This window comes from Oryctolagus cuniculus, chromosome 13 (assembly GCF_964237555.1).
Source record: "Oryctolagus cuniculus chromosome 13, mOryCun1.1, whole genome shotgun sequence".
NCBI classification, from domain to species: Eukaryota; Metazoa; Chordata; class Mammalia; order Lagomorpha; family Leporidae; genus Oryctolagus; species Oryctolagus cuniculus.
This window is the reverse complement of record NC_091444.1, coordinates 65,842,374-65,861,229: the sequence shown is the minus strand read 5'-3', so window position 1 is coordinate 65,861,229 and position 18,856 is coordinate 65,842,374. Positions and strand designations below refer to the sequence as shown.

The 18,856-nt window shown below is 42.4% G+C and overlaps 1 protein-coding gene across 4 annotated transcripts in view; it reads left to right on the top strand.

Moving 5' to 3' along the window:
• SMYD3 (SET and MYND domain containing 3) overlaps positions 1-18,856 on the top strand; it is a 777,767-nt gene that overhangs the window by 606,846 nt on the left and 152,065 nt on the right. For all 4 annotated transcript variants that reach the window (XM_002717632.5, XM_051820811.2, XM_051820810.2 and 1 more), the window contains one exon: positions 1,511-1,621. In XM_002717632.5, the coding sequence (XP_002717678.2) occupies positions 1,511-1,621 (111 nt within the window). The remainder of the gene's footprint in view (positions 1-1,510; positions 1,622-18,856) is intronic.

Sequence of the window (18,856 nt, the reverse complement as noted above, 5' to 3'; positions counted from 1 at the left end):
GGAGGGAGGGGAAGAAAAGAGGGTTGGCTGGAGCACCGACCGAGATTGGGAGTGGGCCGTGAGTTCAACGAGGGAACGGGGTGGGGATATGTGAAGCACTGCTTCTCTATCTGCTAGTTACAAAGAACTGTTTTGTAATATATATTACAAAATGATATATTTGTAGGTTTTAATCATAATGAAATCTTTAAAAAATATAGTAAAAACCTTACCAAATTAGTATAAAAGTTTCTAATTGCTTTTCTACTTTGTTGGTTACTGATTTCATCGTAGACTAGTTTCCCACATCATGTGCTAGCACCAGTCCTGGGTCCACACTGAGTTGCACTGTGGAACTTGGCCTTTACTCAGGCAGAATGGGGGAACCCTTGTGGCATTGGAGTAGAGTGCTGGGAGCCAAAAGAAAGAAGGGACAAGACCACTTGTGAGACCTAGAGTTTATAGGCAGGAGATATGGTGATTGATGCCAGAATGGTAGCGTTAGAAAAGGTGGAGAGCAGTTGGTTCCGCATGTATTTCTACGGTAGAGCCCATAGAATTTCTTGGATTAGATGGTTGAGTTAAAGGAGAGTCAAGTCAAGGATGACTCCAAAATGTCACTTGGATAACTGAGAAGATAAGTTACTATCAACTGACAGTGGGAAGGTTCCAACTGAGGGTGGAACAAGTTACAGACCAAATCAAGGATGGTTTTGTATGTTTTTAATTAGATTTTGTGCATTGGAGATGGAGACCTATTCAAGTGCAAAGTGTTTAAACATCAAGTTGTTGCTTAAAGAACTGTATCATAAAGTAGACTCTTAGGGCCAGGGAGAAGCCCAAAGACTTCTTTAACTATTTTCTCTCACCTAGGATCTTTATCATTCAAAGCTGGAAATAATTATTGTATTTGAATGCGTTTGAGAAAATTAAGAGCCTTTATCATTGATTGCACTCTAACATTAAACTATCCCCTACTTGGAAATAATTCCATACTTTTTACCTTAGTTACAAGTAAAAGAATTGTCTCCTAATTGTAAAGATACCAAGTTTAAATAACCCTAAATCCCACGAGGCAGCTACAGAACTGATCAGGATTTAAGAGCAATCTGGCTGAATCATCTGCCACACATTTGATTGCCAGGATTAATTTGGCATCTCTGATTGTCAGTAGTTACAGAATTCTTCATTACTAAACCTTAGTAGTACCAAAAACACAACAGCTCTTGTTATTTTAATGTTTAGTGAAAAAAAGGTAAAATACAAAAGTATATAGAGAACATGAGCCCTGTGCTTTAAAATAAATATATAATGCATGTGTGTTCTCCATATAACAAAGACTAGAGGAAAGTAAATTAATATATTACCTATGATTATTTGACTAGAAAGATCATCAGTGGTTTCTTCTCTGTTGTGCTTTTTGGTGTATAATAAAAACAAGTTTTACTCTAAAAATTGGCAATAATAGTAACTGTTAAAGAAAATGAGCCCAGCAGCCACGTGATCCTTTCCCTCTCTCTGGTCTCCACAGCTCACCATCTGCTACCTGGATATGCTGATGACCAGTGAGGAGCGCCGGAAGCAGCTGAGGGACCAATACTGCTTTGAGTGTGACTGTTTCCGATGCGAAACCCAGGACAAGGTATTTTGTTGGGAACCAAACTGGAACACTTCACACGCATTAGTTCGGTTATCTTTCAGAGAACTCTGCTTTAATTTCATGAATCCAAAAGTGAATGATTCTCAGATAGGACCTTGAGGCATGAGAGGAAACAAAGGCAAGTAAAATAAAACATTGAGCTGCATACAGTTTATTTCCTGGAACTTTTGTTGTATCTTTTTTTATTTTTTTGAAATTTATTCCACTAGTCTGGCCATTGTAGCACTTTATCAAATGGAGATAATACAACCTGCCATTTTTATGTCTGTGAAAGAAAGAGCCAGAACAAATGCCATAATGAGTAACTTTATTCAGAATACTCATGTTCTTTCTCATTTTGAGCTTATTTACTTTCAATTTAAAAACTGTGAGGTTATCTGAAAAAATCTTCCTTGCATTGACTGTTTATATTGTTAGAATTCTTTTGTCGCCTTTGATCTCAATAATTATAAATAAATTAGTAAACAGAACTCAGAAAGGTTCAGAGATATGTCTTTGGGATGGGATGAAGGAAGAAGTGGCAGAATCAAGTATCACACACAAATCTTATGAATGAATCTAATGTTTTTTCACAATCCCACAGTTATCTGTGATTTGTGGAGAAAAGGTAGTTATTCTCACTGCGTGGGAAAGGATTGTGAACTCATCCTAATCCTGCCAGTCATTGAACATGACTAGTTTTGCATTTAAAGAGAAACACTTTTGGAAAGGGTTGAATTAAATGAGAAAATTTAATCAACTACTAGTAGCTCCCCGAACTTCAATCCACTTTTCGTGTTAGCCTTTTGCCACTAGTAAATATGCCAGAAGTAGACAGATGCCCTTGGAATTCCTCCCTAGGATCTGATCTTGAATGGCAGCAAGCTAGCTTCCGTTCAGCAGCCTTGCTTGGGAACATTCCCATATTTAGTTGCTTGTAAATGTCATCAGTATGATAGACCTTCAAAAAATTCTTGAATGAATGAATTTTTATTTATTTATTAATTTTATTAATTTATTTATTAATATTTATTAAAATATGGGATCCTGTTCACTTCTGTTTTTATTACTACAGTTGAAATATGGGCTATAATAGTTTGTTAGGAAAGGGTTTGACTACAGCTAACAGATAACCCAACTGAAACCAGCTTTAGTAGATGAGATATATTTGACTTCAGAATTCTGGAGCGGTAATCCAAGATGAGAGCATCTACTATGGGAGATCTTAGTCATGGATCTGAAATCCTTCCATCTTTCTCCTTAAGCATCCATAGCATGTAGCTTTTGCCCTCATGGTCCCAGGATGACATCTGCCCCTGCGCTTTCCCAGTCATTGTATCCAAGCTCTAGCCAGAAAAAGAAAGGATAATAGCAAAAGAGCAAAGGGAAGTCCTCCTAGAGATATCTACCCACATGTTGTTGTTCCAAACTGTGTCATATGGCCACCTTTAGCTATAAAAGAGACTAGGAAATGATTTCAGCTTTTCAGCCTTGATGAAAGAGGGAAAAGAAGAATGTGAATGGCTTTTGGGGAGCCAAATCACAATGTCTGCAATACCCATAGAGGCTGTTTTCTGTACTCCCTTGAGCTGGAAGTTTGTTGAACATTGTAGTAGTGAGGGTTATCCAGAAAAACAGAACCAACAGGATACACACAGACACATACACACATACACACACAGATTGACTGATGGAAAGGGAATTGGCTCACATGATTTTAGAGGTTGAAAGCTCCTAAGATCTGTAGCTGGCCAACTGGAGACCCCAAGAGAGCTGATAGTATAGTTCCAGGCCAAGTGTGATGGCCTGAGAACCAAAAGAACTTACTTGGTATAAGTTTTAGTCCAAGAACTGGAAGTCTCAAGACCCAAGAATAAATGTTTCAATTTGAGTACAAAATAGGAAATGACCAGTTAGGAGGAGGTCCCTTTTATGAGTGGGAGGGTCAGCTTTTTTATTCTATTGTGGTCCTCAACTGACAGGACGAAGGCCACCCACGTCAAGGAGCTCAGTCTCCTTTACTCAGTCTGTGGGTCCAAATGTCAATTTCATCCAGGAATACCCTCACAGACATACTTTGACTAAAAATCTGGGCACCCTGTTGCCCAGTCACATTGACACCTGACATTGATCATTATAACCGTTGTCTTAGAGAAAGGCCTAATAGTACATTCGGAAAAGTGGTGGATTACTCTGCTGGGTTCTCGTCCATTCAGAGTCTAACAAACTGAGTGGTCTCAGGAAAGTCATTTACCCTCTGGATGTGTTTCATTATTTGTGATATAAGGGAAATTGACTCTGTGGTCATGTTCAGCTTCTTCCAGCTCTAATATCCCTTGTTTCTATGAAATATCCCCTAGTGACAACAAGTAAGTTATATGCTTAGATGAGACTGTACCTTGATTTGCAATTAGTTCATCAGTTATATTTTCAAGTCTCATTCACCTGGGAATTTTACTCTGTTCAGTGGTATAAGCTTCCCTTCTGAAACCTCTATTGCTGATTTACTTACAAAAACATAGTACAGAGGTAAATTCAGCTTACTGCGTTTCTAAAAGATCATACATTCAAAATTAGTTCAATCAGGATTAATTTTACTTCAGTTTCTAGTTTTAAGTTTTCAGGCTTATTCTTCTGCTTTTCTTGGAACCTAGAAAACTGATCTAACCAAGTTTCTGGATCAGGCAGTATTTATTACTTGCCTACATCTGCATATTACTGGACTTGCCTGGTATCATGTTTCAGTAAGGCAGGAACTCTTTTAATAGCTGGTATAATTTGCATGTGTGGAGTTGTCATTTGTAATCTGCAGCTTAATTTCTGGAAGAAATAAAAATTAACATCTAAGGGAGGTTTGGGATTGATTTAGATTGTCCTCTGGCTTACCCAGGTCAGAATCCAAGGTAGAAGAAGCAGAACAGAACAAATGGAATTGATTGTTTCCATACGTTTATGAATAGTGCATAACATACTTCATTGGATGCCACATGCTTTGTTGTAAAAAAAAAAAGTCTGTTTACTGGCTATGTCACTTTGTCTTTCCTAAAGTCTGTTATATTTAGTTCTTGTTTTTAAACATCATGTATGTGATCTAATCAAAGCCCTATTGCTTCCCTCTTAGATTACTGAGATAGCCCTCTATTGTTCATATGGCCCTCAGTTTCTTTCCTTTCATCCATCGTACATACCGTTATAGAGTAAATGTTCTCAAAAACAGCTGTTTCCTTGTTGTTAGTTTGCTCAGCATTAAATGTTATCTGTAATATTCAGGATAAACTTCACATTCATAGTGTTTAAAATTCATAATCCCAAGATCTAACCTACGTTTGTTTTATTTATTTCCTTTATCAAAATTGCTAACTTCCTTTGGCTGATTATACCTTTTCTCCCACCCAAAATATTATGAAATAGCTTTCAGATGCACTTTTACATGTGCATACACAAACCACACATAGACACATAGGTATGTAACAAATACAATAGAGCAGCAATCATTTTTTTACTTGAGAAATAAGAGTGACAAGCACTAACATGAAAGTAGGTTAGTACCCAGAGTGCATGCTCTGTGATCTTTTACGTAGTAGCTAGAAATAAATCGCAGATTTAAGCTAAATTTCCCAGCAGCCAAAGCTGAAAGACTAATTTCAGAATTCACAGTATCTGTGAGATTGAACACATGCGTGCGCCTCAGCTGAAGCACGGCGTCTCCTCGCACGGAGGCAAGAGGCACTCACAGCACCTTCTATGCAGACTTCGACAGTGACTGAAAGAGCTGATATTTATAGCATTGCTCAGTGTGGCTGATTGACGTGACCTCAGATTGTAAGTTAATATCGGAAGTAAGAAAAAGGGGAAAACAACAGAGATCGGATCTCTGTTGGTTTGCTTCATTCTGAGAATAAAATCAAGTCTAGAGGGAAGCAAGGGCAGCGGGGCCTGCAGGCCCTTCTTCATTCGTGTGATTTGTTACAAACGGGCTTTTCCTTCCCTTCCCATTTTTAACTTTCATTGAAGTGACACATGTATATGGTTTGAACAGTTGGGAACTTTAGGACTCTTTCTTTCTTGTGCTCCTGTCCAAATTCTATTACTCCGACCTCCCTAACTCAGGGCTACAGATGTTTTTTGCTACTGGATTATTATTTTACTTAGAATTACTTATGGGGGACGGAGCGAGACGGGGAGGGGGAGGGGAGATGGGAGAGAATCTTCCATCCACTGATTCGGTCCCCAGGTAGTCCCAATGGCCAGGGCTAGGCCATGCCAAAGCCAGGAGTCAAGTGCTTCATCTGGGTCTCCTTCATGGGGAAGGGGCCCAAACACTTTGGCCATCTTCCACTACTTTTCCCATGCTGGTAGCAGGGAGCCAGACTAGAAGTGGAGCAGCTGGAACCTGAACTGGCACTCATATGGGATGCTAGCATTGCAGGCAGTGGCTTCACCCACTATACCACAATGCAGGCCTCCAGGTTGTTTTTAAAGCTATTTTTTGTTTTCCAAGATTTAAAATTTCATTTTTTTCCCACATCTCCCAATTTGAGTTTTATTTCTGCCTGTTTTGTTTTTATAACATCTTTTTTACCTCTAATGCACGCTGTTGTTAGTTATCTATTTGAGCATTCTAATCATACTACTGTTAAATCTTAGTCATTTCCATGAAGTTTGTTTTGCTGAAGAGAAATCTTATGATTGATTTTTGTTGCTTATCTTCCTTACCATTGCATTTCACTGTTTTTGTTTTTCTATTTATTAGAAAGGCAGTGAGAACAAGAATGAGAGTGAGAGCAAGAGAGAGAAAGAGAGAGAGAAAGAGAGAGAGAGAGAGAGAGCACACCACTATCATTCATGGTTCACTCTCCAAATACCTGTAACAGCCAGGGTTGGGAAAGGCCAACACTGGGAATCTGGAACTCAGTCAGTATTTCCTGTGTGGGTGGCAGTGACCCAACTACTTGAGCCTTCACCTGGTACCTCCTAGGGTGTACCTTAATGGGGAAACTGAAACTGGGAGCCAGTACTTGAACCTTAACACTCTGTTGTGGTATAGATGTCCCAACTGAGGTCTTAACCGTTAGGCCAAATGCTGCTTACTCTCCCACTAAATGTAGATTTTATATGGCAGGCTCATAGAAAATGTTCAGTTTTGTTCCTTCCTTTCTTCTGTGCTATTCCCTATGTCTGGTGGTTTTGCCTCCCTAAACCCCACAGCCCCCAATTTTATAGCATTCAGATCTTTCATACCCTCATGATGTTGAGCCTAGTGCAGAGCTCATACCTAGATGATGGGCATCTTGGCTGTGTATCCAGAAATGAGGCCATGGCTCTGCTTGTCTTAGACTATTCAGGCCTGAAGCTTCCTATAATTATTTAGCCTAAGGAAACAAATCATTAGCACTGTTTTTTTTTTTTTAAGATTTATTTATTTATTTGAAAAGCAGAGTTACAGAAAGGCAAAGGCAGAGGCAGAAAGAGAGAGAGATTTTCCATCTGCTGGTTCACTCCCCAGATGGCCACAATGACTGGAGCTGTGCCGATCTGAAGCCAGGAGCTTCTTCAAGGTCTCCCACATAGGTGCAGGGGCCCAAGACTTGGGCCATCTTCCATTGCTTTCCCAGGGCATAGCAGTGAGCTAGATTGGAAGTGAAGCAGCCAGGACTTGAACTGGTGCACATATGGGATGTAGGCACTGCAGGCAACAGTGCTACCTGCTAAGCCACAGTGCCAGCTCCTATCTGCGCTGGTTTTTTTGGCCATATTTTACAGCATGGAAACTTCCTCTCAGTCCTCGGCTTGAAGCTTTAAGGTTAACTCTACTCGCCTTTCTTATGTGAAGCATCTTTAACTGAACTTGCTCCCAAACCTAAAGCCCTGTGGTTTCCACTTTGGTTATTGCTTTCCATGGTCCAAGGAGATGCTTGTCTTACTTCTGAATTGGCAAAACTCTTTTTGGTTTCTCTCTTTATATTTTGTCTGTCATCCCTGTGGGTTTGGCTTAGAGGGGTGCACTTCAGTGTATGAACTTACAGCATTGTGATCAGAAGTCTGAGTTTTGTTTTCAAGTCCATAGGTAAGAATTCAAGTCTTTGGACACAACGGAGAATGCAAGGATAAACAGTGATCTCCTTCTTCTGAGGGCTTCCCGGCGCGGATGTAGCTTTTACCTAGTCCTAGCCCATCCATGGAGCAGGAGATCTTTGACTTCTTTCATCACAGGGTCTTCTGTGGAGAGGCAGAAAGAGAGGGAAAGAGTTAGTTGAGCATAGTTAAAATGTATCCATTCAGGACACAGTTTAATAATTGTGTCTATAGAGGGGGAAAGCCCTCCTAAACTTCTCATTCCAAGATACTACAATTCTAAGCCCACTTCCTTCCATAAAAATAAAGCACTATTAATTTTTATCTTCAGGAATCATTGCAACTTCTTTTCGGGAATCTTCTTTTGTCACACGGGAGTGCCCTTTGTTAGTCCCTTCATAGTCCCTGCATAAGACCTGTGAGTCACTGGGCCTTGCAGTATACTACCGAGCACTCAGACAAAGCAATACCTTACACTGGCACTGTGTGAGAAATGTTCAGTCCCCATAGATGTTGTATATCAACTAGGCTGTAACTGGGATAACTGGGGAAGACTGCAGAATTGAACCCAAAGAAGACAAAAAGAAGAAGAAGTAAAGAATCTTTCTAAAGAAGAAATAAAGAACTGTTGAAGTTAGAGCTATATTCCTGTACAAATGAGAGTGCTTTGCCCAAGAAAATTTCTGTGGTCACTCGAGTCTTTGAAATGTGCACAGTTAAAAATCATTAGTGAATTGCTATTTTTTTTTTTCTGCTGCCTTCCTTTTTTTTTTTTTTTTTTTTTTTTTTTTTAAGAAAGGCAGAGTGGACAGTGAGAGAGAGAGACAGGGAGAAAAGTCTTCCTTTTCCATTGGTTCACCCCCCAAATGGCCACTGCGGCCGGTGTGCTGTGGCCAGTGCACCGTGCTGATCCGAAGCCGGGAGCCAGGTGCTTCTCCTGGTCTCCCATGCGGGTGCAGGGCCCAAGCACTTGGGCCATCCTCCACTGCCCTCCCGGGCCACAGCAGAGAGCTGGACAGGAAGAGGAGCAACCGGGACAGAATCTGGTGCCCCAACCAGGACTAGAACCCAGTGTGCTGGCGCCACAGGCAGAGGATTAGCCTAGTGAGCTGCGGCGCCAGCCTGCCTTCCTTTATTTTGCTGCATAAATTTTAAGCAGAACTACCTAATGATGGGATGATTGTTTTGTATTTCTAGTTTTAACAATCTAAGCATAATGTGTTTCCTGTTTCTGAAGTTTTCATCATGATCAAGTTTTTGTTATCCTAGGAAGACTAGAATACTTTGGCAAAGAATTGAGGAAGTATATGTGTGTGTGTGTGTGTGTGTGTGTGTGTGTGTTTTCCCACTTGGATGGGTTTTTAAGTAGTCAGTACTCAACACTTCTGCATGTTACCTATGTCTTTCTTGTCTAACTGGAAGAATGGGTTTCTGTAGAATGAATGCAGTGTTAGTTGGTGTTCATGTTAAAATGAGGAAAGGAGCTTATTGACTTCATAACCACATAATCCCATCTGCAATGCTGCTGTGAAATACTGGGAGAGGCTTTTGGGCATGATACAATGAGCTATAAAGCTGGCTTGCAAGTAAACAATGTAGCTATTGTGTTTGCCTTGGAATATGCTTTTTACCACATCATAGAAAGTGGCCTTCTCCTCAGAGCGTCAGCTGTGTCCCCAGGCTCCTTCATATGGCTCTATTTTGTCCAAATGTCAACCTCAGGGGTAAAAAGGAGATATCTCTATAATTTATGGTGACATGACTGCCATCTTAAAGCCTTTCCACTTCTTGCTCATTGTTTTACTGGCTTTTAGTCTACACGAAGTTCTGGGTTAGGAAGCAGATTCAGTGATGGTGGTCTTGTGAACCAAGCACCATACCTACCCAATACACTGCATACTGTTGGTGTTGTCAAGTAGGTGACTCTTCCTGAGAGAATATTTTCATGTAGAGTATCAACTCCCATTGTGAATGTACTTACTATCTGATAGGCATTCTGCTGAATTCTTATTTTTTAAATTTGTTTTTAAAAGATTTAATTTATTTATTTGAAAGAGTTATACAGAGAGAGAAGGAGAAGCAGAGAGAGAGAGAGAGGTCTTCCGTCTGCTAGTTCACTCCCCAATTGGCCACAACGGCTGGAGCTGCACCAATCCAAAGCCAGGAGCCAGGAGCTTCCTCTGGGTCTTCCGATGTGGGTGCAGGGGCCCAAGCACTTGGGCCATCTTCCACTGCTTTCCCAGGCCATAGCAGAGAGCGGGATTGGAAGTAGAGCAGCCAGGATTCAAACGGGCGCCCATATGGGCTGTTGCAGGTGGTGACTGCAGGCGGCGACTTTACCTGCTATGCCACAGTGCTGGCCCATGCTGAATTCTTTATATGCTTGTCTCATTTAATCTGTACAACATTATAAAGGCCGTAGTTATTCTTATTCCAGTTTTATAGGTGAGGTAACTGGGGCTGTCAAGAATATAGCCTTAATCACTCTGCTTTGCTGTTGGTATAGTTCTTTGAATAAGAGATACACCATCTTTATCTTTGTTTAAAAAAAATGGAATGTAACTTTCTTGCAGCAAAATTCACCCTGTTTAGTATGTAGTTCAGTGAGTTTTGACAAATGGATGCAGTCTGTACCCACTACTGCCATCAGGATACAGAGCAATTCTGGCAGGCCACCTCTGGAATTCCCTGTATCACTTTGTAGGCAGCCCCTGTTGCCCATTTGCAGCCTCTGAGAATGCTTTATTTGCTTTCTGTCACTATAGCTTTACCTTTTCCAGAATGTCACAGAAATTGAACCAAATAACCATTTGATGCTGGCTTCTTTCACTTAGCATAATGCATTTGATATTCAGCCTCAGCATTTTTGCATACACAAATACACACACACACATAAATCTCAGTAGTTTGTTCCTTTTTATTGATAATTATTATTTCATTATGTGGCTGTACCACAGGTAATCCATTTTCTATCTGAAGGACATTTGTTTGTTTCCCAACTTTTGGTGATTATCAGTTAAGTCTCAAAGTTTTGACTTTGATTTTTTTTCTTGAAAGATGACTTCTAAATGGCCGGTGCCGTGGCTCACTAGGCTAATCCTCTGCCTGTGGCGCTGGCACACCAGGTTCTAGTCCTGGTCAGGATGCCGGATTCTGTCCTGGTTGCTCCTCTTCCAGTCCAGCTCTCTGCTGTGGCCCAGGAAGGCAGTGGAGGATGGCCCAAGTGCTTGGGCACTGCGCCTGCATGGGAGACCAGGAAGAAGCACCTGGCTCCTGGCTTTGGATCAGCGCAGCGCACGGGCTGTAGCGGCCATTAGGGGAGTGAACCAACAGAAGGAAGACCTTTCTCTCTGTCTCTCTCTCACTGTCTAACTCTTCCTGTCCAAAAAAAAAAAAAAAAAAAGAAAGAAAAAAAAGATGACTTCTGTGTGTTTACTTTTCTGTATGTTTACTCTTAAAATTAATATATTACCTATTATCTATATTACTTCAAGTCTTCTGTATAGTAGAACTGTAGAAATGAAAATAAGAAAAAAAAAGATACATGTTAATTGGTTTTACCACTCTGAATGATTAAGCATATTCTGACGAGATAATGCATATTCTAATGAGAGTATCAGTTGGAGAGCTTGGAGTAAGTCACCGACGAGAGCTTCCACCACCCACTTGGGGGAATGAGACTGTGTGCATTGGGTGAAGAGAGACAACCATTAGGTACTGTGGACCACCTGAGGAGCTCAGAGTGACATACCCTGAGGACTAAGTCTTTTCTGTTTATATCCAGAGTTATTAACCCTCTGGATATAAGACTTAAATAGACTTAGGATTCCTTTTTTGTCTTATTACTCATTCATAATTAACGTTTTCCTCTCCCATCTTTGTACAAACCTGCTTGAGCCTCTCCCTCTAACATCCCTCCTTTTCCCCCTTTCTTCCTCCCTGAAGTGTTTCATGAGGTCAGGCTTACCATATACCACCTAGGCGAATCCTGAGAAGCAATGATCTCCCTTGATACAAGTGGCTTACGTTCTATTGTGGAGACAGACACCCAGACACAGATTAATTCAACTTGATGATTATCTTAGTTGCCTGTTTGAAACACAAGGGAGTGGGGGGAAAATCTCTCTCCCCCCTTTCATAGCAGGTTTGCCACTAGAACACAGGTGTTGTGAAAATCATGGGTAAATCAAAGCCAAAGTGGGAAAAGAAACAACTCACACCAACATTTCGATTACTGGACATATTGAACTGGGCAGGTCCACCACTACTGGCCATCTGATTTGCATATGTGGTGCAATTAACCAATGAACCATTGAAAAATTTGAGAAGGCTTTCAAGTGTGCCTGGGTCTTGGATGAGTTGAAAACTGAGCATGGATGTGGTGTCACCACTGACATATCCTTTTGGAAATTTGAGACCAGAAAATATTTCATGACAGTGATTGCTGCCCTAGGATACAGATTCTTCATCAAAAACATAACCACAGAGCCGGCGCTGTGGCTCACTAGGCTAATCCTCCGCCTGTGGCGCCGGCACACCGGGTTCTAGTTCCCATTGGGGCACCGGATTCTGTCCCAGTTGCTCCTCTTCCTGTCCAGCTCTCTGCTGTGGCCTGGGAGGGCAGTGGAGGATGGCCCAAGTGCTTGGGCCCTGCACCCCATGGGAGACCAGGAGGAAGCACCTGGCTCCTGGCTTCAGATCAGCGCGGTGTGCCGGCTGCAGCGCACCGGCTGTGGTGGCCATTGGGGGGTAACCAATGGAAAATGGAAGACCTTTCTCTCTGTCTCTCTCTCACTGTCCACTCTGCCTGTCAAAAAAAAAAAACAAAAAAAAAAAACAAAACAAAACAAAAAAAAACACCAAGCCATAACCACAGGTACATCTCAGGCTGCCAGGCTGTCCTGATTGCTGCTGCTGGGATCTGTGAGTTTGAAGCTACTAGCTCCAAGAATGACCCGAGAATATCCCTTCTGGCTTTCCACCCTGTCTGTGAACAACTAATTGTTGGTGTTAATGAAATGGATACCTGAGGCCAGTGCTGTGGTGTACCAGGTTAAACCACTGCCTGAAACACTGGCATCTCATGTGGGTGCTGGTTTGAGTCCCAGCTGCTCCTCTTCTGATCCAGCTCCCTGCAAATGTGCCTGGGAAACCACTGGAAGATGGCCTAAGTGTTTGGGTCTCTGCCACCCATGTGAGAGACTTGGAAGAAATTCCTGGCTTCTGGCTCCAGCCTGGCCCAGTCCTAGCTGTTTGGGCCATTTGTTAAATGAGCCAGCACATGAAAGATCTCTCTTTATCTCTCTCTCTCTCTCTTTTTTCTCTCTCTCTCCCCGTAACTTTGCCTTTCAAATAAATAAATACTTTAAAAAAAATGGATTCCACTGAGCTACCCTACAGCTGGAAGAGTTTTGTGGAAATCATGAGGAAAATTACCACCTACATTTTAAAAAATCAGCTACAGTGCTGACACAGTAGCATTTGCGCCCATTTCTTGTTGGAATGGCAACGACATCCTAGAGCCGAGTGCTAATGTGCCTTGGTTGCAGGGATGGAAAGTCACTTACAAAGATGGCAATGCCATTGAAACCACATCCTCCTATGGGGAGCATCCTCCTGTGGGGAGCAACCCGGACTTAGACTAAGTTACTGGAATTAAGACTTATTCTATGCATCTGCTCTCCCACAATATGGCGTTGGGAGAGAAGAAAACAGTTTCTACACAGCTGCCTCCAGTTCAGCCAATAAACTGTAGGACCTGCTCCTGATTGGAGGAGAGCAGCGTACTCGGCGTGTGGGCAGCCGAGCATGGATTGGCAGAGGAGGACTATAAAGGAGGAGAGAGACGACATGCACCAGGAACATCTAAGGGGAACATCTAAGGGAACACCTGTGCAGCCCCCGAGAGAGCCGGCCGGCGGTGTGCCGCTCCCCTGCGGAAGTGGGGAATGTGGCCAGGGGGAACCGCCCTTCCACGGAGGTGGAAGGGACAGTAGCCAACCCGGGAAGAACCAGCAGCAAACCCGGGGAGGGCCGAGCAGACGAAAGAACAGCGCAGGGTTTAGTGTCGCTCCTCCACGAAGAGGGGGAGCGACATCCTCCCACCAACTTGTCCAACTCATAAAACTTTATGTATGCCCCTGTAGAATGTCTACAAAATTGGTGGAATTGGTATGGTCCCTGTGGGCTGAGCAGAAATTGGTATTCTCAGACCTGGCGTGGTGGTCACTTTTGCTCTAGTCAATATCACAATCAAAGTAAAATCTGTTGAAGTACCCCATGAAGCTTTGAGTGAAGCTCTTCTTGGGAGCCACATGGGCTTCAATGTCAAGAATGTGTGTGGGCTGGCGCCACGGCTCACTTGGCTAATCCTCCGCCTGCGGCGCCGGCACCCTGCGTTCTAGTCCCAGTTGGAGCGCTGGATTCTGTCCTGGTTGCTCCTCTTCCAGTCCAGCTCTCTGCTGTGACCCGAGAAGGCAGTGGAAGATGGCCCAAGTCCTCGGGCCCTGCACCCACATGGGAGACCAGGAGGAAGCACCTGGCTCCTGGCTTCAGATTGGCACAGCGCACAGGCCACAGCAGCCATTTGTGGGGTTGAACCAATGGAAAAGGAAGACCTCTCTCTCTCTCTCTCTCTCTCTCTCTCTCTCTAACTCTGCCTGTCAAAAAAAAAAAAAGTATGTGTCTGTCAAAGATGTTAATTTTAGCAATTTTGCTGCTGACAGCAAAGGTGACCTACCAGGGCTGGTGTGGCATAGTGGGGTTAAGCTGCTGCTTGCAACAACTGCATCCCTTACTGGAGTGCCAGCTTCCGTTCTGACTACTCTGTTTCCAGTCCAGCTCCCTGCTGTGGGCCTGGGAAGGCTGCAGATGATGGCCCAAGTACTTGGGCCCTCGCCACCTATATGTGAGGGACCAGGATGGAGTCCCTGGCTCCTGGATTTGGCTTGGTACAGACCTGGCTGCTGTGGTCTTTTGGGGAATGAAACAGCAGATGGAAGATCTTTCTCTGCATCTGCCTTTCAAATAAATAAAGAGACAATATACATACATATCTCAATCTTCAAAAGCAAAAAGACCTACCAGTGGAAGAAACTGCACTGCTCAGGTGATTATCAGATCAGAGTTGGCTGTGCCCCTGTATTGGATTGTCACACAGCTCACGTGGCTTACACCAGTTTCTGAGCTGAAGAAAAGGAATTGACTGCTGTTCTGGTGAGAAGTTGGAAGATGGTCTTCAGTTCTTGAAGTCTGGTGATACTGTAATCATCAATGTGGTTCATGACAAGCCCAAGTCAAGGTTCTCTGGCTATCCTCCTCAAGGTCATTTTGCTGTTCTTGATATGAATTGACAGTGGCTGTGGGCATCATCAAATGAGTAGACAAGAAGGGCTTCTGGAGCTGGCCCAAGGTCACCAAGTCTGCCCAGAAAGCTAAGTGAATCCCAGTCCTAATCAGTGGTGGAAGGTCTCAGAAGTGTTTGTCTCAGTTTGCCATTTCAGTTTAATAGTAAAAGGCTGGTTAATGTTAGCAGTGCATCCTGAGCCTTCAGAAGGAAAGAAGAATGTTCACCGCATTGTGTGTGGTGGGGAGGGGGCAACTTTAAGTTACTAGTTTTTTAAACCAGTATTTTTTAATGGAAATGACCAAAAATATCTGATGGAATTTTGAGACAATTTAATGAGAAAACACAAACACAATTTAATGAGAAAAAAATCACCCTGTCTAGTTAGGAAAGTCTTAGGTGAGGAGGAGACGTGTGACCTGAGACACAAAGGTTGTCTAGGAGTTTCGAGTGAGAAAGGCTCATAGGGGTATTGCAGCTGGGACCACAGCCTGCGGAACATCCCAGAAGCCTGAGAGAATATGATGTGTCAAGGAGCTGCAAATGGTCAGGTATTGCTGGCAGATCAAGGCTGGGGGCCAGGGGCAGGATATGCCAGGCAGAGCGCCTTGGTTTTCCTCATGGAGGCGTGGGAAGCCCATTAAAAACAGTGAGGTTTGGCTGTTGACCAACAACACCCAGAAGAAGGTAACTGTATGCAACCAAGTCAAACCGCCGAGGGGCTGGCACTGTGGCAAAGCAGGTAAAGCTGCCGCCTATGGTGCCGGCATCCTGTTTGGGCACCAGTTTGAGTCCTGGCTGCTCCCTTCCAATCCAGCTCTCTGCTATGGCCTGGGAAAGCAGTAGAAGATGGCCCAAGTCCTTGGGCCCCTGCACCCACCTGGGAGACCCGGAGGAGGCTCCTAGCTCCTGGCTTCAGATCAGCACAGTTCTGGCCGTTGTGGCCAACTGGGGAATGAACCAGTGGATGGAAGACCTCTCTCTCTCTCTCTCTCTTTGCCTCTCCTTCTCTCTCTGTGTAACTCTGACTTTCAAATAAGTAAATAAATCTTTAAAAAACAAACCATTGAACAATAGAACATCAAAAATTCAAAAACCAGGCAACCCAATTAGTGTGGTTCTCACGCCATTACTGCCAGAAGGGCATTTGGAGAGCTGCTTTTGCGTGCCTGTGATGGCAGCTTTGTTCCTCACCAGCAAAGAATGAGATGTGACTGGGTCCGATTAATACTCACGGCTATGGCAAATGGTTTGTTTCACATACTCATCTGCTCACAGACTGTCTCCCGGTGCTTCAATTACAGATTAGAACGTTTACCAATTGTACTGAGTATTAATTGCAGAGGAGAGTGTGATGGCTCGCTAAACTAGCTGTACTTCCCGGTAATTAGGATACTGCGTTCCTTCAGTTGCAGGCATCAGCATATCTTCTGTTTTCTTTTAACCTTTATTGCCAAATCATTTTCAGGCCCTGGAAAGTCTAATAAGTGAAAAGACATGTGAGCTTCCTCTCTGTCTTGCTTTGATATGTAAATTAAAATCCTGGAATTATTAAAGCATTGATAATGCTTTCCTGTCTATAACATTAAGATTTGGGAGCTGCAGCTAAAGGCCCATAAAACAGTCGTCTCCACATTTGTCATTAAACTCCTCTAAGCCATAAATTTGTTCATCCTTAATTTGGAATCATCTTGTTTTTCTCAGAATTTAGTCAATCTTGGCATTTTTTCAATATCTTCTTATGCTAATTTATTTATTGTGTCTTTTAAAGCAGAACACATAAAGAAACAGCCAATTAATATATTGTTCTCTACAACTGAAATAAAACACATTAATTATTTCTAAACAATTAGTCTGCACTCAACATGGGAGAGGGCCCCAGTGGGGGTGACAAGCGCAGCATCAGAGGATGAGGAAAATTGCCCTCGTTTGACATCCCATAAATGAGCATCTACTTTTAACAGCAGCTTCATATTATGAATAAGGTCAATTAAAATCATTATAGATGTAATGGCTTAGAATTGCCTTTTAATTCAAGAAAAGACTCCGAGCAGTGTTCTTCACAACCTTAATCTGCAGTTGCCCCATCACTCTGTCCAGCAGCACCAAAACTTAGAAAGGGACAAAGGGAACCTCTAATGTGGTTGGAGAAGTACCACAAAAAAATAAGACCCCGAGGAAAGATGACGGCAAGGGGAACTTTTCAGCCTACAAAGAAAAGCAGGGGGTGGGAGAGATGCTTATCCAGGCTGGGCTACACACAGTTTTCCGTTTTCACCAAGCCGGGAGAAATAGATTTCAACGGCAGGAGTTTGGATATAGATGTACTACCCTCCAGACTTCTTTTTCTTCTTCTTTTTTTTTTTTTTTAAGATGTAGTGTTATTTTCTGTGAGAGTCTTCTGGGAGCAAAATGGTCCCTATCCGTCTGATCTCTGAATTCCCAACAAGCTTCCCAGTCCTCAAATTCTGGACTCCTTAGACCTGGATAAGTTATTGGATAAACTAAATGTCTTAGGACCAAAACACAGAATGGGTTTGGGCCATTTTCGTCATTACTTGTTGTTTCTCATCAGAGATAATCAGCAAGCATTTATTATTCCTAGAGGAAGAGCCTGCTCTTTGGAGCTGCTTGAAAAGCAAGGAAAAACTGGACAAAATGAGAAAAGGACTAAGGCTATTAGATTTGTGCCTAAACTCTTAAAATTTTAGGCCCGTCTACAATGATGTGCTGTCTGTGGCCCAGTGTGCTGTCTGTGGCCCAGTGTGCTGTCTGTGGTCCTACGTGCAGAAAGACTGCAATAGATTGTGAAGGACAGTGGATAGCAAGGGCATTGTGTGATCAGAAAGAATACTCTACTACCCAGGTCCTGTAGCATTGGCAGCTGACAAACAAATTATTATATAGGAAATAGACTTTTTGACTTCATTCCCAATATTTAAATATTTTTTGTTTGGTATGACAAGAAAGAAGAGTAAGAGAATGATAGAGTTTAAAAAAGAAAGCAAGGTTGTAGAAAGTTTTGTTCTTTTACCCAAAGTAAATGGAAAATAGCAAAGTCGTTAGAGGACATCTTGGCTTTCAGACTTTGCTTTGGGTGGTTTCAGGACCTGAACAAGACTCTCCTGTCAGGCTCATTTAGAGCAGCCCTTCCATCTGAGTGCTGGGAGCCTACTTTAGATGTTATCTCAGTTCAGATTCAAAAGTAATCTAAAACCACCTTATAGTTTGAAAAAAAATTAATTGTTTCCATAATGCTATTGGTTTAGTATCTAGTTACCAAGAGTACTTTCAGTGACGAGCAAAGGGTTTTTAATATTAATAGCAGAGCTTCAAGGGATTGTTTATGCTATTTTTGCATTTGTCTTTTCAAATCTTAAAGACTGAAGAAGAAGATTTAAGTGGAAGATCACTAATATTGTCAATTATGGGCAATTACTGGGTATCAGTCTCAGTTTCTTTCCCTAACCATCACAGTGCTGCTGCGTGAGCAATTAGAAACAAGCACGGGCTACTCCTTCTGTAAAGGGTGTGCTCTTAAACAGTTTGCTCATATACATCTCTTCATTGATTGAACTCTTCATGCTACCATAGGTTCATCTCAATAATTTTTACCTGGGAAAATTACTACTCTACCAGCCAGCCCTTCAATTAAGTATGCTTTGCTGCGAGATACATCATTTAGATTTTTATTAATTTAAACATTTTGTGTCAACAGAAGGTAGATCATTATTAACTGGTGTAATGTGGTGTTTCACAAAATACATACATGTCAAAGAAAAGTAATTAACTCCCTCATTCTATTGCAGAGCAGATGT